This window comes from Dunckerocampus dactyliophorus, chromosome 14 (assembly GCF_027744805.1).
Source record: "Dunckerocampus dactyliophorus isolate RoL2022-P2 chromosome 14, RoL_Ddac_1.1, whole genome shotgun sequence".
NCBI classification, from domain to species: Eukaryota; Metazoa; Chordata; class Actinopteri; order Syngnathiformes; family Syngnathidae; genus Dunckerocampus; species Dunckerocampus dactyliophorus.
Genome location: NC_072832.1, coordinates 4,497,064 through 4,523,082, shown reverse-complemented (window position 1 = coordinate 4,523,082; position 26,019 = coordinate 4,497,064). Strand labels below are relative to the sequence as shown.

Below are 26,019 nucleotides of genomic sequence, written 5' to 3'. Positions count from 1 at the left end.
TCAAAATGTTTACACTTCATCTCTTGTGTTGATGAGCTTGTCTTATTTTCCCCCCACACAAGTATTACCAATGAGGCTGGGGCATCTATCTACAGTGTTAGCCCTGAGGCCGTCAAGGAGATGCCAGATTTGGACCCCAACCTGAGGAGCGCAGGTAATGCTAACTCAACTACCATGGTGGATGACAATAGTGTGGTACGTCAACAAATACAATCAAATATATAAACACCAAACTTGTGTTTTTCTTTCATTGGCTGAACTCAAAGATCGAAAGCTATTTCTGTTACACAAAAAGCCTATTTCTTGCAAATAATGTTTGCAAATTATTACCCAATATAGTAGACATGATAAGCAATAAGACATAATAATAACTCACCAGCATTGGGAAAGTTGCTTGTTGTAGTATTTTGAACGTAATGTGGGTCAATCGCGCACGGCATTAAAAAAAAAAGATTGACATCAGCCTATCATCCATCCTCAATATGATGTTTGTTATTTGATTGATATATTCATGCCAGTCTGACATGAATCTGGCATACATAGACGTACACTACCGCTAGCCAAAGACGTTAGCTTTGTTTACATCAAACTGCAGACGACCGAACCCGCTGGAGTCATGAGCTGAAAAACGGACTCAGAAGGGGAGAGGAGCGCCTCCGTCAGTCAGCCAACAAAAAACGACTGGCTCGAAAAAATGCATTGGAAAAGACACCAAAACCAAGCACCTACATCTGCAACAGTGACTGTCACTCACGTATCGGGCTATACAGCCACAAAGTTGTCGTAATCCCACTATTCCAGCTCAAGGTGCAGATCCATAGTCTTCCGAGACTGACGGATGCCAAGGAGGAAGAACAATGGTTTTGAAATTGAGTGAGGAAGATGGACAAAATTGGCAGCCAAAAATGTACCACTTCCACATGGAGTAATAGGCAACCTAGAAACGGTGATCATTTATTGATTCATTAATTTGTTAAAAACTGTTATAGCGTGAGGGAGTGATATTCGAACCACAATGTAGCGAGGAGCATTCCTGCAGTCAGGATGCCTATTGCATGCTCCCCCAATACTTTAGACATGTTGCACATTGTGGAGTGGCCTTTTATTTTGGCCAGCCTAAGGCACACCTGTGCAATATGCATGCTGTCTAATCAGCATCTTGATATGCCCCAAGTGTGCTCACTAACATGGATTTAGACAGATTTGAACAATATTTGAGAGAAATAGACCTTTTGTGTACATAGAAAACATTTTAGATCTTTGAGTTCAACTTGTGAAAGATTTGCAGCAAATTGTATTGTATTTATATTTTTGTTGAGTGTAAACGTGTCAGTACTTTTACTCGCACTTTTGTGTATAAAATGTAAGTAAAGTTATGCAGTAATTCTATAGATTGTTTTGCATTTGATTATATTTCCACTCTAGCAGAAAAAAATGCCACTTTACCACTGAATATCTGGCTTTGCTATTAGATGTTCTCATGTCTCTGTGGCGTTCTTCCACGTACTCCATCACTGAAAACACAGCAGAATAAAAAAAAAAAACCCACCATTGCCCAGAACAAATGTTTCCAACAGACTTCCTCTATAAAAGCCTTAAATCAAGAGAGGCGGAATTATTCCTTACCAGTTTCCTGTGATCAGCAGCACTCTTTTTTTTTTTTCTTTTTTTTTTTAACCATTTAGCCAGCAACTGAATTTGGACTGCAGCAGTGACACTGTGGTAATATACTTTAACCTGGCCACAGAGGGGTGCTGGGACTGCTCTGTGCATGGCGCTTCCATCTCTCCCACCTACAGTTGTAAGATAAAGGACACCTATGGTACAGGACAATATTTTAACTAGTCAGCAGGAGGACTGTTTTTCTGCTCACTTCTCCTCTGCTAACCGCTACCCAGAGTCCAGAATGGAACAACACAACATGGGAGGGAGGCTTGAGATGAAGAAGGCCACTCTTTAGTACCCTCCCCAGTGTTTTACCTGGTTGCCATAGGTGGCAGATCAGGTTAATCCACCCTGTTTTCTCTTTTCAGATAAATAACGACACCCCAGCAAAATGATGTTGCTTTTTTTTTCTTTTACTGTATTTGTTATTTTTACATTCATTGCACACTGGTCTGACAGCGCCACCTCTCATACTTTTATTTTTCTCTTGTACTTTCAGTAACACAAAACTGTAGTGCCCATATATTTTTAATAAGTGCTGCAAGTTAAGATGGACTCCGGAGAAAGAGGATAGGAGCTAGCTTTTGGTTGTGCACTGAGCAAGGGCAGGTTTGAAACTCCATTCCTGTCTAAATATTATCTCAGGCTGCAGCCTCCCACCACAGCGAGAAAAGAGAGAGGAGAAGCCATTGATTCCAGACGTACTCCTCCACCGTAGCACATCCTTCTTTTTTTCTGCCTCTGCATCTCATCATTGCTAACAAAAATGTTGCCACAAACACTAACGCCACGCATTGTCACAAGATACACAATTCAGGTGTATTATGTTGAGATTGAAAAGTAAGGAAGGACAGTAACTTAAAAATAACATTGTCTGTGTGCTGTTGTGATGTCATGTAATGCAAGTGTTTGTTATTGTATATATATATTTTTTTGTAAATTAGTCTTATCAGCATCGTCGTGGAAACATATATTTGCAGGACAAGCAGACTAACTAATGCCTTCAGACTCAGCCCTGCTTTGCTATGAATGTGTTTTCCTTATTTGCACGTGGCTGAGTTAGTGCTTCTAAAGGTGTGTGTCTCCCACATCTATCTAAATAACAGATGTAGCGGCTCTAATTTAAAGCCAGCTTTAATTATTATTGGTTTGCAGGAACGATGAAATTGAATTTGGCTTTCGCCTCAGGCCCACGCTGTAAGAACATTTGCATTTTCAGTAATTATAAATAACGCAGCTGTGAATATTCAATAAGCACCGTGGATAGTTCAAGTTCATGAATCTCAATTGATGTCTTGTTGTCGTCTTATCCGCTTGTCTGTGTTTGTTAACAGTGTCCATTGGAAGACGTGTCCAGGATCCGTTGGCTGAGCTTGTGAAGATAGATCCAAAACACATAGGCATTGGAACATACCAGGTAAGCTGCACTTACATGGAAAATGTTCTAAAAAAACACATTTGATACATATCCTGCACTGCATATTTTACCATAGCTGTGTGTACGCCACTACTAATGTGACTGTGTTGATTAGGCCGATAGTATTTTAGGGAAAACAGAGAAACTAGTAATTGGTCTGTTTAATTGATAAATTGACATCAGGGAATACATAGAAGAAGAGGCACATACACAGATCAACTTTAGTGGAGGCCTGTGTCAACAGATGACGTTAATGGTGGCTGCAAACTTGATTAATAACCCTGAGTGACGTACGTTTTTGCGTGTGTGCATGCTACAGTATGTGTGCACCGTAAGTTATTTCACAGCACTTTTCATCAGGCCACTCTGCAGCCATCTTGGAGGCAGACAAAAGTGACAGGAAAACAAAATCATGCTTGACAAACAATTTTCTTTGGCTTGACTAATGGATTAATTGTGAGTCATTGCCCCTGGGGATCACGAAGAAGTCCCATATTGACTTTAGGGAGGGAGGGGAAATATGGGGATTAAGACAGGACAGCAGATGGTGACAAAAGTCAGTGGAAAAGAATGACAGGAACATTGAAGGGTCAGTGCAGAGTGAAATTTGATGAAAGTCCATAGGTCATATTGTGTAAGTGCCTGTGTGTATGTGTGTCTGAGTTTGTTAGGTCACAGGCCTGCGTCTCTCATCACATGGCTCTCCAGGGTGCCTGGGGTCCAGCACCTCCCACCCTCAGATCATGTGACTAGGTCAACAATTGATAATATACCCGGGTAAATAAACCCTGGGTGCTGACAGATATGAGACGGCACATCATTCTGACCTGTGAGCGAGTGCTTTCTACATGGTGTGTGTATATTTAAAGCCCCTATATGTCAAAGTACTGTACAACTTTGCGTAAAGTTATGTTTTTTTGCAAGTCCTCCTGTGTGGTTTGTGACATTCTAAGCTCTCTTTATTGCCCATAAGGCCCAAAAAGATTGAGGGCAGATGTAACTCTAGCATCGCTGGCACAGCAGGATCACTCTTTCACTTCTCCCTGCTTTAGCCCCGGTTGAGTGACAGCTCTGAGAGAATAGAGGAAATGAGCTGAGGGCGAAAAAAGTGAGGACCATTAAAATCAGATTGAGCTGAACGATTGCTATGGGAACAACGTTTTTCACTGCTGCAACGCAAGCACAGGCTAGATACTTTTTCAGACATCAACGTCCACACAAATTAATTTTTTAAAACATGGTCACCTATAGCAAAATACATAGAATCATCAGAAACATTTTATGATCATATAATCATTTCAACAATTTTAAGTTTCATTGATTTAACCAGAAACTTATTGGGTGCGGCATTTGGATAGCTTCATCTGTCAGTCTCTTGTAGTTTCCACATGCACACACACACACACACACACACACGCACGCACGCACACGCACAGTGCTGAGTAAGAAAACATGGCCTGCCTGCCGGATATTAAATAGACTGCCACTGCTCCCTTCATTTATGTTCGTACCATCCTCCGTCTACCGAATTCAGAATTTCTTGTCTCGGCAGTGTTAGATGTAGTTATGTTTAGGCCAAGCCAGATTTGTGAACTGACCATTAGGTTCCACAAGGGGAGATGCTAAATTTACGCGCTCTCTGGTCTTAGCTGTGTGACCTTTAAGGCCACTCCAACAGGGGGTGTGTTAGACATAGTTCCATATAGGCTTCTTTGGGCACGTTAGATAGCATGACCAGAGCAGACTACTCTGTTCGCTGTATTTGCATCACCTTACTTTTGGCCGTGCATTCTTCTGTTATCACAACCTTAAGCGTGGCAAAAGAACTTCTGACCAGAAGTGCCTCGAACTTGCTCCTGCACCCATGTGGAAGACGAGTCCCCGCACTTGTGTATCATTCTTCCTGGTACATTAAATTGTTCAAATTGAGCTATCGTTTCCGATACTTATTTGGAAGCATTAAAGATAACAAACCAAAAGCGACAAAAAACTTTCAAGGAAAATTTCAGGATGAACCTAAAATGCACTGTAACCTTTGCAGATTAACATAATCTGACCTAAACTTTTGAATGTCCAACTGTTCAATGTTTCTGGACTTTTTGCACAACTTGCTGTTCTCTAACAAGGAGCTGAATGGCAAAATTCACAAAGGTGTGTGGGATCCCTGAATAGACCAATACATTTGCTGCTTCAATTTGAATTGGAATACAATCGTCCCTCGTTTTTTTGCGGTTAATTGGTTTCGGACCCGGCCCCGGGTCCAAAGTGAACCAAAGTGAATTTCCGCAAAGTAGGATTCAATATTAATAGATGGAATATTTTTGTAGAGCATAGATAACCTGTGAATGACTTTCTAAATGCGTTTTTTTTAACCATTATTAGAGCCGCGTAGACAAGAAATAACACCGCTATAGTCACATTTACACTCCTATTATTCTTTGTTTATAACACATTGTGCAAGGACATGCTATGTGCTCAACACAAGTTATTTCAGAGCACTTTTCATCAGGCCGCTCTGCAGCCATCTTGGAGGTAGACAAAAGCGACAGGAAAACAAAATCCATTCATCCATCTATTTCTATGCCGCTTATCCTCATTAGGGTCGCAGGGGTATGCTGGAGCCTATCCTAGCTGACTTCGGGCGATAGGCGGAGTACACCCAGGACTGGTCGCCAGCCAATTGCAGGGCACACACAGACAAACAACCATTCATATTCACATTCATACCTATGGACAATTTACATGCTTGACAAACAATTTTCTTTGGGTTGACTAATGCGTTATGAGTAGTGTATCTGAAAGGCCCTTGTGCGAAGGGCAAGTGAGTGTGTGCACGCCTAAGCGGTGCTGCCTTTTTTGCGTTCTTTGAATGATCGTGCCCACAGGGGAGACAAGACCAGACGGAAAGAGAGGTAAGAAATTGGGCGTTGACAAAGATTGATGGTTCCGTCCTCCAATTTTTTGAGGCGTGGGAAAAAAATCTTTTATCAATGGTGGAAGCTGCCAAACGTAATCTGCTACTACTTTAACTGTTTCCGCATTATCCTGTGGGTGTAAGAGTGATGAAATGATGAAGGAAGTGGATACATGAGTGATGATTAAATAATTCATGCCATTCTCATTTTTTCTATTCATTTATTGCAATGTGTAAAATCACTTTAGCTGTGCTGTTGAGAGGCTGCTTAGAAGCAGCCGTTCAAAGAGGATTACTGTATTTTATCTATTTGTTGTTGATCAAGACCGTGGCATCATTTTGTCTCCCTGCAAGTTCTGGAAAAACATTTTTGTCTGCAAAACACCTATGCTTTGTAGTGTTGGGTACATGCAGGTACTAAAAGCAGCCTTGGCAACAAAACAAGTAAAACAAATAAGGTTAATGTAAAGATTGCACAGTGCGTTTCAATGAAGAGCCACTAGGTGCCAGAATATGCCTGAGTTTTGCTAGACAGACTTACATGTATCTATTTTTTTTCAAATACCTGGAGCAATTAACTTTCATATGACCTTTACATTGATCAAATGCATTGCAAACATTATTCAGTATCAACAAGTAAAGGTTTCCTATATACTGTCTAATACAAATGTTGTCCATTCTCCTGGCCCTTTTTTTTTTTTGGAAAGCATGGCAGTAGTTTGTGATATTTAAAATCTGCACATCTGAAGTCCACAAAACTAAGAGAACTTAACAGTTGGCCCCTGCAACATGTACAGGCCTAAGGCTCTTCTTTGTGTCTGCAGCCAGCCTGGCTCCAGCAATATTCCAGTTGCCAAACTCATCATTGGTGAAGGGTATTTTAGTCTTCTGTCATCATTGTCCATCAGCACATCACAACTCAGCAGTTTACTTTCTTTTTCCTTTTTGCTTTGTCTTTCTGCTTCCCTTTATTTACAGTTTGTGGCTATTTATCTAATGTGATATTGGCAACCGCTGTACAGTACTGTATGCGGTTTTCTAGCAGGACAAAGGCAAGTATTGAAGCTTGTTTTAGTTTACACTATACAGTTTATCTCAGCCCTGATGTGGTAACTGCGGCATTTAAACAGTCAAGGTGCAGACAGAAGGTCTGCCTTGAGGTCTGTGGCATAGGTTGCCTGCCTTCAGCTCGTTTGTAACCAATCAAAATACCCACTTGATGATTTAGATAAAACCAATGACTCTGGCAGAGCTGCCGACTCTCCTGGATTTTGCGGGAGACTTACGGAAATTGCACTTGTCTCCCAGCATCCCCACTGAAGTTAAAAACCTCTTGGATTGTGATGTGTTTGCATGGATATGAAATACTTCAATTTGATAGTTGCTGGATTGCACACACCAACTCCCAGCACACACCCAGCTTTGCTCTGGATAGATCTAGTATGAAGGAATAGGGCAATTATTAATTGTGAGGAATGTCATTTATCATCGGCACTTTTCTGTACAAGTCATCCCTCGCTACAATGCGGTTTGGACACCTCGCCCCTCTCTATCGCGTTTTTTCACAAAGTAATTAATTAGTAAATGACCGCTGTTTTGTGGTTGACTACGGCCTATTATTAGTTTTAAAAAATGCATATTTAAGCAAATTGTACTTATTCTTGGCCTAAATTAAGCATTTTCAAGCATAAAAATGGTTAAATGAACTAAAATACAAATTGAAGGCAGAAGAAGCATTCTAATTGTGACTGTTGTACAGAATTCTACATTGGCCACTAGGTGTCAGTGTTCGGTGAGACAAGGGCGAGATGTGGTCACCAGAAAAGGCATTTATTGCAAGTTGAAATTATCTCACAACAGGCACAATAATAACACAGGCTACCGTTGGAGCCATAACCCACGACAAGCTAAAACTCGACTCTGAAACCCCAATGTCACTTCCTGTCCTCATCTGTCTGCCCGCCATTAAGGGTCCGCTAGGAAACTCATTTACTGTGACACACACGAACGTGAGTTTTGTTCATGTCTTTAATGACTTATTTACTTATGTCTACTATATAGGGTAATACGACTGTAAAGCCATTTAACGCCGCCATTACAATACCTTATGTTTACGTTATCTCTACGTTATCTTTTTAATCTCCAATAGGTCTTTTTTTCCCTCTGATTATACCTACTACAGTATATTGGGTAATACAAATGTAAAGGTGACTATATGGGTGTTGTTTCATGTCTCGAGGGCTCTAATGTTAAAAACCGTATTTACAGTGTAGAAGATCGTGAACAGGTTTTCTATGCCATAACTATGAAAAAATTCAATTTTATTAATATTGAATCCTACTTCGCTGAAATTCACCTGTCACAGCCGGGTGTGGAACCAATAAACCGCAATAAAAAACTCTCCTGCTCTTCCCATTCAAGTCTATCCCAGCTGTTATCTAAAATATACTGTACAGCAGGGGTCACCAACCTGTACCTCAGCAGCTACTAGTAGCTCACCAGATGATTTTGAGTAGCTCACCAAGGGGTCAAAGAATATTTGTTTAAACTCTTAGTGGTTATCTATATAAGTGTTCAATTCAAACAATATGTCTCTATTAAATGACAAATGACCACAAAATTGCCAAAAAACAATGACCACACTGTGTGAGTGGAGAACTGCTTTATAAATAAAGTACAATAAATAGTATACAAATAGGTCACCTCACCTTTCTTTTTGTCAAAGTATCTCTAATAGTGATGCTAGTTGGAGACCCCTGAAGTAATGCATACAGAAGAAAGATGCAGATGAGCAAAAAGATTTTTGTTGTTTTAATGCAAAGTGTGAGTTGTGGATACCAACACAGCTTATTCAATTTGTTTGGGTTGAAATAAGCTATGAAAATAAATGTTACAAAAATGAGTAGCTCTCTGCCTTTTTCATTTTGTCAAAGTAGCTCTCGCAAGAATAAAGGTTGGAGACCCCTGCTGTGGCTGCACGGTGGCTGTGGTTAGCATTTTGGCCACACAGTCAAGAGACTGGGAAGACCTGGGTTCGAATCACCGCTTGGACATCTTTGTGTGGAGTTTGCATGTTCTCCCCGTGCATAGGTTTTGTCCGGGTACTCCGGTTTCCTCCCACAAAACATGTATGTTAGGTTAATTGGCGACTCAAAATTGTCCATAGGTATGAATGTGACCGTGAATGATTGTTTGTCTATATGTGCCCTGCGATTGGCTGGCGACCAATCCAGGGTGTACCCCACCTCTCGCCCGAAGTCTGCTGGGATAGGCTCCAGCATACCACCCTAATGAGGATAAGCGGCATAGAAAATTGATGGATGGACCCCTGCTGTGCAGTATATACTGTAATTTACACACCGTAACATACAGGCCTCGACACTGGTTTAGCATGTTAAGACATCTTCATGCACAAGTGAGGAAGGAAGTAAGCTGTCCAAGAAAATGATAGAGAAAGAGAGTGTAAATGAGGTGTGGTATGTTCATTGTGAAGGGTGATGCCCATCAGTCAAACAATACAGTGCCTTTAGGTGACGGGAAGCTGGAGATGAGCAGTAAACTGGTAGATAGACGTAGCGATACAGGATGACATGCTCCACTGGTACATTTAGTGCTTACTGTAAACCGAGGAGAGCCCCATGAGGTCTTCAACTGTCTTGGATGTCATGACACACTGAATGGGTTTAATAGGGCAGAACCTTCCTGTTTGCTGCACTTTTACCTCTCTTCCTTTCGACAACGTTGGCATGTTTCACAGATTCTTTTTTTTAAACAAATTTTCTCAGTTGTCAGTCATCAATGACCTCTTTTTGTGCTGTTGTTTGACTGGTTATGTAAACAAGTGTGGGCCCAAAAAGGAATCACACACTACAGGTTTAAGTCAGTTTCAATGGAGCACGTTTTTTGAGTGTGTCATAGGAAGTGTGCTATTCTCACCTACTCTAACGTTTCATTAAGAATGTGAGAACACTTCATCGGTGCCATACTGCAGGTGAAGGCTCACCTCTACCTTTTTTCTCGTGTGAAAACATTCTTCTCTGGTGTAACGTTACAGGTGATTTCCTCCTCCACTCTGCTAACTCTCCCTTGACACCTCCCTCCTAGTGGATCCCCTCAATTGCAGTCATAAATCATTCATTTCTCCTGCATGGGAATGTCTTGTTTGTTTTATTGTCTTCACTTCGCCTCCAGCTGTGCTGCCTCTCAGGATCCTTCTTCATTAAGCATCAAATGGTTCTGTCATCATTGGGCATGGACGTTCGGTCAGTTGCCTTCAATGATTGGGGGAATTAATGCCATTAATTTTAATTGAACTGCCAACATGTATGCATTTTTTGTACTTGGCACGCATTTTGACCCTTGTACACTTTGGAACATTTTCTTGCATTTCAGTTTCACACACCGGCTACACCGGATTGCTCCTCCACGTGCAAACTCTGTTTGCCTAACGTGACACGCACCTCCAAAAAAAATCTAACCTAGTGTTGACGTGATGCGGACTGTAAAGCTGTGATTGGTCATTTCCTGTGCGTGTACGACTTGTTCAGTACCGCCCACCTCCGTGAACACGCTGCCCTTCAATTTCGGATTATCATTTGCAATAAACATGACCGTTGTAATGCATCGAGTAGTTCCAGCTGCAATAACACTCCCCTTCTTTCTTTAATTACCACCGTTCACTTGCGATGAAGGAAGCTAACAAGCTAAATAGTCCAGAGTTGTAGCTGCTCACAGAGCTGACATCATGCCACATGCTCAAGCCTGGCGAAGAGCTATAAAGCAGTAGTGTCCAAAGGGCTGCCCAGGGACCATTTACGGCCCGTGACTTGTTTTTTATTGGCTCGCGGCACATTGTAAACATCAAATTAAGAAAAAAAATGGGAAAAAAGTACAGCAAATGGCATAATGTAACAAGAAAAACCTGAAATACCAATAATGAATAATACACAAACACAAAGCTTTGTTTTAAAAAATATGACTTAAAAAAAACCTTTTTCCCAAATAATAATAAAAAAAAATATATATATATATATATATATATATATATATATATATATATATATATATATTGTAATTGATTTATTATTTTTTATTATAACTATATATATATACATATATATATATATTCATCCTTGTTTTTTCAGTATGCAGCCATCAGTGGAAAACATTTGGATATCCCTGTATAGACAGCATTGTGATTCAGAAGAAGCATAAGCCACACTTGGGCCATAGCAATGAGGGTGCAGTGGTGGTGCAGAAAAAAACTACATCTAAACTTTGTGATAATAGGTGAAAAAGCTTCGGTCTTTGATCGTTTTCTTCACATTTTTGCTGTTATTTTCCCTAAGAAGCAGTCATAAATCCTTAGATTAATTGACTGAGAGACATGTATTGATATCGCAAGACTAGCAACCAGATGACAGTGCGTCTCTTAAACATCGCAGTAGTCTGGGCTGCCGGCAAGAGGATTGTCGCGCATGCGTCAATAGTTACCAAGTTGCCATAGCGACATAGTTTACCAAGACTGAAGACGAGAGTGGATGTAAATAGTAGTAGCTTACATTATTGCAATCTAATTTATCTTATTTATTAGGTGTTGTATAAAACTAAGACAGGAAAAACATCAAATTTAAAAGCACTACCTGAACACAGACCCACCATCCACCAATACGAGCCTGGAGTTAGTCAGCTAATCCTTGAGCAGTTGCTGAGGTATCAGTGTCCAACTCCTTGGCCATCATCAGACTTGATATAATCTCTCCTATCTTTTTGCTCGCCACTCTGTCTTTCTTCATAAGGAAAACATTCCAGTCCTTTTTGGACGATGTTCCCAAATTTATGTTGGGCTGGTGGTTGAGACGGGTTCAATTAGAGGAACTTTATCGATTGCCAAACTAAACATTCACTGTCTTTACGCCCGCTGTGCGCTCTCCATCTGTCAATCAGCTCTCTGATTTTTTTTTTTATGTTTCTTTTTACAGTAGTTGTCAATCAAATGTTTCTCGGTGTGTCAGGATTTGCTTTGGCCCAGCTGCCGTTAATCTCTTTTTCAGGATGAAATTTAATAATCCTCCCAGGGGACGTTGTGCCTACAAGTTTTGCCTAAATTCTAGACAGAGAGATATATCAAAAATATGTTTTATGAAATTCTGTTCTGTGAAATGGAGCTTACTTGTTCTTTGTATCAGTTTTCCTGCTAACATATAATTGTTTGTTTGTGTGTGTGTGTGTGTGTGTGTGTGTGTGTGTGTGTGTTTCCAGCATGATGTTTCATCCGGAACTCTGAAGGCGGCTCTGGACGCTGTGGTGCAGGAGTGTGTGAGCTTTGTTGGGGTCGACATCAACATCTGCTCTGAGACTCTGATGAGGTAAATGACACGCTCAGGTCAACAAAAATAAATGACATACATGCACATGCCTTTTACTCAAACGCACGTAGACAATCTAACACAGTACAAACAAACATGGTATGAAACGAGCTGGCGTTGGGCTGCCAGGGCCGCCATCAGGTCATCTGTTTACTTGTCTGCTCTGCAAGTGAGCTTTTTTCTAGCCCTGCCAAGAAGTCATGCTAGACACACACGCACACAAACTCTTACAGACGTGTTGATGACTGAGGTATTATGTGGAGTGTTGACACAGCAGCGTGTTTAAGATTCAGTGAGTCACAGGGCTTCAGATCACTTCTCTGTATTACTCAGACAAAACTGGACAAATGCCCTCCAAATTGGCTTGATTTGTCTTTTGTTAATGTGTCCGTTTTGCTTTGAGACATACTGTAGTCTCATATTTTATTTTGTTACACCTCACACTATGATTACAATTTAATGCAGAGTCTTCAAATAGTTTAATTGAGGCATTTCTCTCGTTTTGCTGTTGTCTTCTAGGCACATAGCAGGCTTAAGTACGAGCAGAGCGCGAAATATCGCCGAGTGGAGAGAGCAAAACGGCCCCTTCATCAACAGGGAGCAGCTCAAACTGGTCAAAGGCATAGGACCAAAGAGCTACCAGCAGTGTGCCGGCTTCATCAGAATTAACCAGAAAACCATGCACAGGTACTGAGCCCTTTGCTTGAGGTAAAACACAATGCCACATTGTCATTATTTGTGGTGTAACGGTACACTGTAATCATGGGGCGTTACATACCTGGGGTTTAAAGAGCATGGTTTATTTGAGTTTGGGTACAAAGGGAGCAAAATGCAAAACATGCAACTGCTTAGCTTTTCTGTACACAGCTTTAATGATTTTAAAATGAAACTTTCTATTTGGGAAAGTGCAACAATGCAGACAAGTGAAACAGTAACAGTGTGAACAGTGTGTTTCAACACCCAGTTGAAGTACAGCCTTACAGTAATAGTTCCCCATCTTTATTAACAATACTCGTACACTGTTTTTGTCTCACCTAATTATTTTTTTCAGTTTATGCATTTCACCAGGAAGATCCAAGTGTTCCCAAGCCGGAGGGTTTGTAGCTGTGGCTTCTTCTTCGCAGTCCAAAGGCTAGGCTGCACTGTATATTGCCAGACAGTTACACTTTCTGTCCCTCATTTAGTGTGTAGCCTGTGGGAACTGTCTATGTACTGGAAAATCAGAATGGATGTTTTATTATTTATGCATGTATCCAGAGGCATTCTACTTTAGAGGTTCGTAAATTATGGCTTCTTAATAGGATTTTATGCCTTTGTCATGTCAACAACAGTGCCAGGTCTGCCCCTTATCCAGCAGCCCCGCATAAACCAGCAGCAAAGAAGGTCAAAGGAAAGTCCAGTGCCATCATACCAACACATTTCAACCCTCTGGACCAGACCTGCATACACCCAGAGTCCTACGATGTGGCACAGAGGTACAGTACATCACATACACAGGCACACAGTGACGCACAGACACTAGCCAGACATTAGCCTCTCCCACAGGCTGAAGCATGTTTGGGCAAAGATGGAGTTGATTTGGACTCTGTCTCATATGGTGCTGCTTATTCTAGGGCAAGGATTCTTGATGTGATTTTCACAGAGTCGCTTTACACTGTTGGTGTTGCTCGTTACTGTGTCTTTGTGAGCGTCTGTCCTTGTGGGAGCTATGATTGTTAGCAGGGCTGATGCAGCCACCGACAGCACGTTGAACAATGTGTGTTTCATGTGGCATGGGTAAGTGTGTGTGGGATCCCACTCTGTTACAGCTGTGGTCACTCAAGTGTGTTTAGTCTACATACATTCTGACACTAAAGGCTCCGATGTGCCTTTTAATGGCCTCAATGCAAGTTTGGCTGAATGTCTCCCTATGCATGTGTGTGAAGATGATGCATGTATATTTACTTCTCGCCAACCAATTGATCCCCTTCACTTTCTCTCTAACCAAATTCAGTTTTTAAAAAATCTATTTCGATCAGAAAAAAATAACACATTGCCAAGTATTGTAAATGTAATACAATATAAAATAACTAATATTTGTCCACAACCAGTTGTTAAAGAGAGAGCCTGGCTGAACTGCATAATGCAGTATAATACAATATAAAACTGATAGGAAGGGAGGATGATTTAAGAATGTGTCTTTGTCTGTGTGAGTTGTGTAAGGAATATCATTTTCATCACATTAGGGAAACGGGATCCTTCATAACTGGTCACAGCCCACACATCCCCCCTCGTAACTGAATACAACACATACACAGGGATGAACATGGAGGCACAAACATAACTTTGTCTAGCCTTGTGTAACCCACATTCCCTCTTATACACAAACTTTAAAAAAATGAAATTTTATATTAATATGATCAGTAATGGAGCTGGTGCTACCCCTAAAATATCAACATGCAACAATTGAGATCACACAGATGTTTAAAGGTATGCATGCATTCATTTCTGGGGAATTTTTTTCACTCACTTTTTTCAATGTTAGTAGCTCACAGCAGTGTGTGAAAATAATCCTCCAAATACAACATGACAAATGATACAGGAAGCTAAAGAAAACAGTTGCAGTAAATAAAATAAGTATGGCAAAAATGTTTTTACACAAATAAATGAATAAGTTTTTAAAATCTGCCATAAAAAATAGCAAGAATCTACTTTTCTCCGTAATGTAGCATGTCCTCGCAGTGGGCCCGCTGCCGTCACAGCTGTCTCATACATATTTGTACACAAGCCGTGTCCCCTTACATCCGCACTTACATCCCTCGCTACTGCCAAATAAGCATTTCTCAACGGCGTTTTCTATGAATCAACTTTGTGTGTACCCACCTGTTCAGTCCATCACTGGGGCAGCGGGTGGGAGTGGGTGGGACAGCTGGGGAGTCTGTTTGGCGTCAGGCTACCAGTGCGCGACATCCATCATAGACACCACCCAGCTGGTCCACGCTCACACACACACACACGCACACACGCACACGCACGCATACAGGCTAAAACATTCACATCTATCACCAGATGTGGAAACTGTCAATGTAAATTCTATACCAGGGGTCGGCAACCTTTACAATCAAAGGAGCCATTTTTTTTCTTCCAGTAAAGAAAAATTGTCTGGATCTGCAAAACATTACACAGCTTAGAGACTTTAAATGTTGTGAGAACAACAGAATTCAACTAACAACTGCATTGTTGCCATTTCTCCAAACATGCAGTATCTGCTTTATGGGACCTATAAAAAGTGTCTGGCTGGGATTTCAAGAAATTACTTCAGGATCAATAAAGTATCTACCTAACCCAGGGGTCTTCAACTCTTTTATCCTTCTACTGTGGCTCCAGCTGGTTTATGCTTCCGTGTAGTCTTTACAGTCATGAGCACTTTCAAAGTCCTGCGTCGGAGTTCAGCATGTGCGATGCAATTCTCCGCCGAAGTGCGAGGGGCATTGTTTTCTTGTGAGTCAACTTGGTAAGAGACCATGACACTGGTAAACTCTTTTGCTTGTTAGCGTCCTTTGTCACTCATGAAAAATTACAGCAACACGCAGAGTGGTACTGGAACTGGAACTAATTGGTTACAACAGTGGCCCCCAAACTTTTTTTAATCAACACACTGGTTTGCAAACCTAGTAGCTTTGAACAACACCAAATTAAACGCACAAAATTAATACAGACTCACCACTGGTACGAGCCTGGAGTTTGCACCATAGTTGTTTGCTCCGAGACAAAGTGAAAGATGCTGCCACAAATATATATATATATTGTTTGCTCCGAGAGAAAGTGAAAGATGCTGATCTGAAATCTGTGGAGAAGGTTTCAGAAAAGGCTTAATAAACATGCCAAATTGCCAGGTGGCAACAGGTGTGGCTCTTCATGCCACCAGGAGGAACAGAAAGGCAATGTGACAATATGCTTAAGGAAAATATATGTCTAGCATTACCTTCAATTTAGTGGTTAAATAGGTTTTATGGCTCCGAGGTTTTAATTTGGTGAAAACAGGCCCAAATGACTCTTTTGATGCTAAAGGTTGCAGACTCCTGACCTAATCTAACCTCAAAGTCGGTAAGTATTCTTTCGCTTTGTTGTGGCTTGTGTGTCTCTTGAAACCTGCCAGTTGGAATTGACTATACATTATATCCTCATCTAGCTTTGCTTTTCAATGACTGCTCATGTAGTTATTTTGCTGTTTACATGCCAGTCGCTTTTTGTTCACCATTAAATGTGTGTCCAGTGTTTCTGGTATCCCAGTGTAATGAAACATTTTATTCTGTACCTCCCTCCACTCCAGGTTTCTTTGCCTCATTGGTAGCAGTGCTAACCACATTGGAAGTGCTGAGCTCATACAGTGTGTAAATAGGAAAGTTGGCTCCAGCAGCGTCGAGGAGCTGTCCAAAACGCTGGGCACCACACCTGAGACCCTCCAGCTCATCATAGACGGCCTCACGCAGCCTCCCGGGTTTGACATACGCCAAGGTAGGTCCTTTTCGGTCTTCCAGACTCACTTTTAGTGTAGGGATATGTCATCTCTCAGCATAACGTGTATTTAACAAAATAAGTTGTCAACCCAAATAATGTAAGTGGGTTTAAAAACAATGGAAAGTTCACACTTCCAGACTAGTCACTTAAAAATAAAATCCTTTCCAAGGCTTTTTACCAACGCCTCCTTTCTCATGGTCTCATGTGGGAACACACCAAAGGTATCCATGCAAAAATGAAAGAATGTTCCATCAAAAAAATCTCACATCAAATATCTTTGGTTGCAGAAGACCACACTTGTCCTCAGAGTCGTGTTCAGCTGAGAAAACAGACGAAAACGTGCTGTTGTTAGCATTATTGGGCCCGGCTGTATCCTTGGGCGCAAGTCTTCTTTGTTTTAAAACTACAGAAGGGGAAAAAAGTGTCTCATGAACAAGCTGCATGGAAAGATGTTTGGAAGAGAATTTGCAGGAAGCACGTGTAGAAGAGTATTTGGTTACTTTCCGAAATGTAATACCCTTTGTAATGTCTACCATGCCCCCTCAATTTCCCTTGTCCTTACCCCCCAAAACAGCTGAGCTAATTTGATGTCATATTTTAATCTTCTTTCTCTGCCATCTCCAGATTTTGGGCAGGAGGACTTTAAGCGAGGCATTGTATCCATTCATGACCTCCAGGTGGGCACAGTCCTGACAGGCCGGGTGGAAAACACGTGTCTGTTTGGGGCTTTCGTAGACATCGGCGTTGGCCGCGCTGGTCTCATCCATAAGAGCAACATTACTTTGGATAAACTGCCCGTCTGTCAGCGCCGCCGCAGCCTGGCGTTGGGACCTGGGGAGAGGGTGGAGGTCCGGGTGTTAAATGTGGACGCTCAGCGGGGACGCATCGGCCTGGACCTGATCAGGGTTCTTCAGTGATTTGCACTTTATTAGTTTTCAGGAAACGTTCATTTTTCTAATAAATAAGAGTCTCTTATTGGACTACATCTTTCATTCTACATTTTTTCCAGTTATGAAGGAATAGCTCCATGATGAAGCCATAAGAAACAGGACATGTGGATTGATGGAGGATCAAATGAAGACAGCCATTAAATAAAGTAAAAACACATAGACAGAGGGACAAGTGTAGGTTAGAATTGGAGATTCGAGGCGGAGAGCATGCGTTTATTTTCTAGACTGCAGCAAAGCCTGGAGGCTTTTTAGGCATGGTCCCAGACATTATCCCAGGACACACATGCTAATCAGTTGCTTCAAAATTAATCCCAGGCTCCCCATTCACATTATCTCATTTGTTTGTTTTTATAAAAGCTGGAGTAAATAGAAGATGCAAAAATATAATATGGTTCAGAGAAAGCCAGAGGTCCCCTGTGCTGAACTTGATTCTGAATGCAGAATACCTAATCACCGTAAGGGCCTCCGCCTCCCCTTGGGCTACAAATAGAATACATTGTAGTCGCACAAACACAAAGAAATATTTGATCAAGTTTAATCACATGTGGCACTTTGCTTTCAGATGGGCTGACAATGCTCGACTTGCGTAATATAGCCACTATTTGCACAATCATTTCTTTTTAGAGAGAATTGCATTTTCTTATCTGCATGCCTCATCCTGTTTTGACGCTAACTCCCTTTGACATTGGCTTGTACACTCCTGATCAAAATCTTGAGACCACTTGATAAATGGCAAGAATGTGCATTTTGCATTGTTGGATCTCAAGAAGGTCCTAAGTCGAGCTTCAGAGTGCAAAAAGAAGAAATGGGACCTTGGAAAATAAATTGTGAGCGGGCAATTTATTGAAAAAATAAAACAATTTAACTGAAATAGGCTGTTCATCACCTGATCAAAAGTTCAGACACGTTTTTTATGGTCTTCCATTCCATTTTCTATATCGCCTGTCCAAGACTTTATATTTTGGTTCATAACCTTCAGTATCTTTTAAGAAATGAAAAATGGCCTAATGTCTTAATGCATCCAACATCAGCAGCAATGGCACGTTTGTCATCACAAGGTCATGACATTGTGACAGAAAATGACATGGAGTTTTCAATACATCAAGAAATTGCCAGCTCCAACTTGTTTGTCTCTTGCTCCCATTTCTTTTTTTATTTTGAAGCTTAAACGCCAACAGTGCAAAATGCACATTCTGACAGTTTTTTTCAACTGGTCTTAAGATTTTGGCCAGGATTGTACTGTTATTTGTTTTGATCTCAAGTAGTGCAGTTTGACTCAATCTTTTGGTTCAGTCTTCCTTTCTTGAGAAGAGACGTGTTTACAATTGCATGCAGCGTCACTCAGCATCCTTCCTGCTTTTCTCGCCTTTCATTTTCCCTGCCTGTCCTAAATGTTAGGGCACAGATGGGACAATCTGGCGGCCTGCTTTCACCACCCCTCTGAGTTTTACTCAAACACAGAAGAGCAGTAAGAATCGGTAACGGCAGGAGTATGTTTGTGGTTCTCACTTCCCACCTACGGTACTTTCAGCTTTTTGTGATCCAGAGTGAGATTTGTTGTTTCAAAATTCATGTGTATCTTTCAACGTCACATTGCTTTTTAGGTTCATCCTTCTCTCTAAGAGACTTACCACCTGCCTGTGAAAAAGAAACACACTAATAAAACTTCTAAAGGCTGAAGCTGGACACATCCAGTAATAACAAACACCACACTGATGATATGATCAATGCCTTTTCCAGAGTTGCTACAGGCGGATCTCCAGCCGCAACACTTACACAGTCCATAAGGCTTAAGAGGTTAAGATCCAATACAAGATCGCGCAGGGAAAACCTATTTATTAGTCGTCGAGTGTATCGAGACCTTAGGATTTAATAAGACCCGCATTTCCATTACAGTCTTCTCTCGCCACATTGTGGTTGGAATTTCATGGCTTCACTCTACTATGGTTTTTCAAAAATATATTAATTATAAATCATGCTGTTTTGTGGTTGAGTATGGCCTATTAATTTTCGAAAGCATCAATTTTAAAGCAAATGTTATTTATTGTTTGCTTAAGTGAATCATAAAAATGGCTAAATGAACTAAAATACAAATATAAGGCATTATAACAAGATGCATTCAAGTTGTTGCAGTATTTCACACTGGTCACTGGGTGTCCGTAATGTTCAGTGAGGCAAGCACCAGAGTTGATCGCCGAACAAGGCTTTTATTGCAGGTTTAAATGATCTCACAACAGACAAGATAATAATAACATAATAATAAGCATAATAAGTAAACCGACCTCCCAACGTCACTTCCTGTCCACACGTACAGAGCACATTTATTGCAACACATACGAGCACAAGTTTTATTTGTGCCTTACATGGCTCATTTTCTCTGGTTATATCTACTATATTGGGTAATGAGTGTAAAGGTGACGACAGTATATGGGTTTTATTTAATGTCCAGAGAGCTCCAATAATGTTAAAACCCGTATTTAGAAGGATGTAAACAGGTCGTTTTCTATGCTCTGTGAAAAATATTTATAAAGAAGGAATTCTACTTCACTTAAATTAACTTATCACTGTAAGTCTGGAACCAATAAACCGTGATAAACGAGGGAGAGTTACAAAAGAACTCCATTTGCAGTACAGGTACTTCTACAAATTTGCATGCATTTGAAACTTATCTGACAGCTTACGTTATTATGAAGCGTTCAAAATTAACTCTGAGGAAAAAGTGAATTTTTTTTTTTAACAGAGCCTTGTTTGTTCCCTTCCCTCCAATTATTCATATAATGAGCACCCAAAAATGTTACTCTGTGTATAAAAAAAACTGAATAAGGTAGGTCAAAGTTGCTGCTTCACTGTATTCTTATACTATACATCTGTGATGTACCTGTGTACATGTTTGCTTATATCGCTATTTTCCACAGTTTTTTGTCACTTTTTTCTGCTGTCGATTGACACCTGAAGTCCTGTTGAGAGAGAGAAAGAGGGACGAGGCTGGAGGAAAGATGGATGGAATGAGGCAGGAAATGAAAAGGCTTTCTCCAGTTTCACTCCCTGTGACCTCATCAGTGTGATCATGGGTTTTATGAGCTTTCCCTCTTGACGCCCACACACCACCTTACACGTGCCAGGACACACACACACACACACACTTGTGGCCATATATGTTTACTCCACACGTCCAAAAGACCACAGAACCTGTGGTTTTGTCGCTCTTTTTCTGTTGCTTAAAATCAGGTTCTTGAAGAAGAACGCATCTCTTAATGACCCATCAGTATGCTTCCAACTTTGAGGAAGGCTCTTTTCTATTACCAATGCACCAAGCAAGTCCATAAAGGCATTCTTGGAAGGGTTTAGTGTGGAAGACACCCTTGAAACACCTCACAAATGTTGGGTGAATAGACAACAATTTGACAACCAAGAAGAGTGGAAGTGTGTATGCAAACCAATAGATGCAACTTTTCAGTTTGCTTTTGAATGCACTTCCAGACCTTTCTACTTGCCTGTGGCTAATTTTTAATGCTTCTCATTGCGTCGTTTAAGAAAGTGATCAGTCCTCGCCGTGCGGTTATTTCAACATTTACCAAAGCACTATTGTTAGATTTACAGGGTCGTAAATTGAGTATATGTTTTCTCGCCATGTCTATACGTGTCTGCAGGCGATTCTCTTGCACGGAAAGCTCATGTTTTATACTGCCGCAGTCGCCCGAAGAGAACTAAAGTAGAGCCATTCACTTTGAGTCAAAGTGTGTAGGTGGGATGGCGATGTCTTGCATCTTAATTAGTGGGATCAGCTCATGCAGCACAGTGGAAGCTGCCAATGGTAAATGCAAATAATCTGGAAAATATCGACTAATTTCTAGTCTGTATATGAAAGGGCTCTTGGATTGGAACACATTTGGTTATGGTTGTGACATCATGACTTTAAACTGCAGACTGAAGCATGGACATAGATTCGAAACAAACGATGGAGGTCTTCCAGCTTTTGGTGGCTCTTTATTCCAAAAAGATAACTTTTGTTTAAGAAAGATGTCTTTGGTGTTCTTCCCAGGCCATTCTTCTTTTTCTTCTTTTGTTTAACCTGTTAGGCAACTTAGCCATGCAGTATGTGTAGACAATTCTGTCGACCAATCAGTGCATTGCAGTATGTTTAGGTACCGACCGTATTGCTGTGGTTAGTAGCCCAGTAGAAGGATGCTAAATAGTGGTGTAGTGTGGTTCTTTTGTTTTTACTTTACATTCTGGTCTCGTTTTGTGGAAGTGTGGTTTCAATAGCTGACAATTTTCTTCGGCTTACCTTCCTGTTGCGGAAGGGATGTAGGACTTCTGAACCGTGTGTAAACTGATATTCTTAGGCGTGAGATGACAAATATCTACTTCTTAAACCAAGGGCATCCAACTTTTGGTGGCTCTTTGTTACAAAAGGATTCACTTTGTTTGAGAAAAGATTGATTTCATCTTCCTCTCAGTCCATTCTTGTCACATAGCAGTGACAATTCTGTCGACAAACCTGTGAATTGAAATGTGTTTAGGTACTGTATTGCTGTGGTTAGTAGCCCTGTAGAAGGATGGTAAATAGTGGTATAGCACGCTTTTGTTTTACTTTACATTCTGGTCTTGTTTTGTGGAAATGTGGTTTGGATAGCTGACAGTTTTGTAGGGCTTACCTTTCCAATGTACAAGTAGGAGTTCTGACTGTAACCATGTCTCAGCTCATATTGCGATGACAGATATGTTTCTTAAACGAAGGGCATCCAGCTTTGGTGGAACTTTATTTGAAAAAGATTAGCTTCATTTGAGAAAAGATGTCTTTTGTCTTCTCCCCAGCCCTTTCCTGTCACACATAGGCAGGAGTGACAATTCTGTCGACTACTGCTGTGGTTTGTACCCCAGTAGAAAGATGTTGAATAGTGGTATGGCAAAGTTCTTTGTTTTTACTTTACTTTCTGGTCCTGTTTCGTGGAAATGTGGCTTGGATAGCAGACGATTATTCTAGGGCTCCCCTCTAGATGTAGAAGTCTGAATGCTCAACCATGTGTAAGCTGATATTTTTAAGAGCGAGATGAAAAATGTCTACTCCTGTACTCCCACCCCTTTGGCTTCAGTGCATGGTTAAACACACACATGTCGCTCCCTCCAGAGTCACACAGTGAGATCCCGTCAGGGACAACAAGGCCTCTTCCTGTTCCCGGGTCGTGACCGTGGTTGGTGGCTCAAAGTGATTGACAGCCGAGTGTTTGGGTTTAGTCTGCCGCCTCTTGGGATTCAACGTAAGGCAGTTGCTTGAAAGGCATCCAAATACTTGGCCGAGAATTCTCCCACACAGAGATGTCGTATCAGAGAGGTGGATGTGCATATCTCACATACATATCTCATGTCCATCCCACGGGGAACCCCAGTCTGAGACCACGGTAACGTTGTGTCTGGTGGGAGGAAGGAAGTCAGAGCTTGGGGGGAATTCACTTTCACTTAGAAGCTGCTAAGAAATGAAACAATCCAAGAAATCACTGGATTATGATGATGATTTATAAATATCACATCTGTGCAGAGTGGCTGTGGAATTTCTGATGATTTAATCCCCAGAAACTTGTCATATTCTTCATTAAATGTATGGACTTTTTCATGCTTTCCATGATCTGCTTACTGCATGCCTTATAAATCAATACAATGTAATCTTATGCCTTGGCTTTGACATGTTAAACATAAACTAAACAACTGTAGTTGGTAACAATTACACTAGAATCTACCACTTTTGTGTTGGCACTCTCATGCACTCAAGCTGTAGCTGTTAGTGCAGCAGCGTTTGTAGCCTGTGTGGACCCCTCAGGGCAAAGACGAGGGTTTAGCGAGCTTTGGCACTTGTTTGTTTAGCTGTGTGTTTTTTTTAGCAAGCGCTTAATACCGACGTGTAATAGTTGCTTTGAGTAGCATTAACGCACGTGGGAGCAATTTCCCCCCCTAATGCAGATTACACAAGGAGTCAGGCTACCAAAGTTACACTTGCTTGAAATGGACTTAACCTCCTGTTGAAATCTTATAGTGAGTGTACATTTTTAATTGAGTAAACGCAAACTTCCAGAGGCTGTGGGGCTGTGTTTTAATAGCGTGTTTTGTAGGCAGAATAGGTACGTCCCATTACGTGAGGTAATTAGCTGCCTCTTTTCAGCAGTTTTTATATTTTAAGAACACACAGAAAAGAAGACGTGTCAGGTCAGGTCTCACTGAAAGGATTGTTGCTGATGGGCAAAATTTTAAAAAAGTGCAGTTTTCCTTTAAGACTTCCGATTTGCGTGAATTATTTGACATTTTTCCCATAGGAAGTAATTCAGAGGCCCCACAATAACAAGCAAAGCTACTGTATGTTAGCTACAGTGCTAACATTACACTACAGTCACATTTTCACAGCAACATCAAGCTGGGTCAGCCAGTTCTCTGGGGATAAAAACCCAAAAGATCAAACTTAAACCTTACAGTCTGTAGCTGACTGACATAATTGGCAGATCTTTATTTTAAGATGTGCGGCGAAGCCCGTTTAACTATGTGGTGGGCATCTGATAGGGGCGAGTCAGAGGCGGTATCATGTTGATGACAAGGAAGGATCTTCCTTCATTACATCAAATAAAGTGTTTGTGCACCTCTTCTCTCAAAAGTGGAGGGAAGATGATAGCTTTTTCTCATGTTTGGTGCTCATAAACAGGCACTAGGGACGCATATTAAAGGGCTCATGACATTAAAAAAAAAGTTAGAAAAAACTATTAAAAAATGAAAGTACTCATTTAATGAAACATTTGTCATACTGCTGACATAGATAAACATGAAAATGAAACTATAGGAAATGGGACTGAAATTTACTTACTGGGACTGACAGGTCGACTGCAAGATAAGCTAGAAAGACGAGTGACTGCAAGCAATTCAGGTCTACAACACTTACGGGTGACACCCATTCACTAATATTGTGTTGTGAGGCGTATGATATGTTTTACTGGCAGGAATAGCTACAACAGATTAGCACATTAGCCGCCTAGCCAGCACGTCAGTTCGGAATCCACACTGCATTAGCCGCCATGAGCACTAAGCTGGCTACGATGGCGCATTCGCAGGAGAAATGTGAATTGCCATACTGCCGCCTTGGCACGCTTTTCCACGGTTGAACGTCTTGTGGGTTTTTCACTTTTTATTTCCATCTGCGGGGCAGTAACATTTGTCCCACAAAGTTTGACGATCACACGAGGATCCTCGAGTGTTCCAGCAAAAGCCTTCAACACAGTGAGGGGGCAAAGTATAAAAAACATAACACACAACTGCAATTCATCGTCATGAGCACTTTAAAGTGAGGACTCGTATTGGCATTACAAATGTTCATAATCTCGATAAAGAGCAACAGAAGTGGCTGCTTACACCTGCTGAACAATTTAGAGAAAAAATATCCCACAGAAGGACACGCCAAAAAAATGCCATGTGTCAGTGTCAAATATCTAGTTAAACTATAGACTGATGATAAAACAAGTCCTTTTGGGCAAATTGGCCTCGCACAAATGTGAACGCAACAACTTTTCTTGACCGCCTGGATATTTTCTTTTCTCATACATATTGTAGTAATTATTGTTTTACTCTCGCCTGCACAAATGTCTCGCTTTAAAACCTGCTTTAAGCATTAGAAGTGGTGACTGGTGTTTTCTATGGTCAGCCATTAATAACACAAATCATGTCTGGGCTTGTTCATGTCCAACATAAACCCGGATGAGGAAAAGTGTGTCAATTCTTGGTGTTGTGTCCTGATTAAGCAGTGTCAGGAATGTAATGGTCCAGAAAAGCTTGGTGAGACAATTAAACGTAACGAAGATGTAGGCAGTCTACGTAACAGCATGAAGAGAGTGATGCGTCTTTAGCCTTTTATTCATTGTGTCCGCCTCACTTGCCTGTGGAACCCCCCCGTCCCCGTCATGGTTTGGCTCAGTTCCCGGGAATGTACTTCCTCCCTGACCCATCTGTTCCACCACACGGCACCCAATCAATTGCAAACTCGATACGTGTGCCGATTTACCTGCTCGCCGTTTTTATAGCTGCAATCTGTGGTCATGTGATACAGTGGAGGCAGTTGGCCATTTGTCATGTACAGTTAAATGCATAATTGCATCGGCCCTCAATTGGAACGCCGCACGATGCTGTGTGTGAGTGGTTGCGCATGTGTGAGGTGATGCATTCTTCTGAACA

At 41.2% G+C, this 26,019-nt stretch overlaps 1 protein-coding gene across 1 annotated transcript in view; it reads left to right on the top strand.

Annotated features, from left to right (window-relative positions):
• Window positions 1-17,837, top strand: part of srbd1 (S1 RNA binding domain 1) — a 42,565-nt gene extending 24,728 nt beyond the window's left edge. Inside the window, exons 15-21 of the mRNA XM_054799219.1 lie at window positions 63-154; window positions 3,000-3,082; window positions 12,258-12,364; window positions 12,884-13,051; window positions 13,696-13,839; window positions 16,677-16,861; window positions 17,489-17,837. Of these exons, the coding sequence (XP_054655194.1) occupies window positions 63-154; window positions 3,000-3,082; window positions 12,258-12,364; window positions 12,884-13,051; window positions 13,696-13,839; window positions 16,677-16,861; window positions 17,489-17,781 (1,072 nt within the window). The 3' untranslated portion in view covers window positions 17,782-17,837. The remainder of the gene's footprint in view (window positions 1-62; window positions 155-2,999; window positions 3,083-12,257; window positions 12,365-12,883; window positions 13,052-13,695; window positions 13,840-16,676; window positions 16,862-17,488) is intronic.
• Window positions 17,838-26,019: the final 8,182 nt, after the last annotated feature.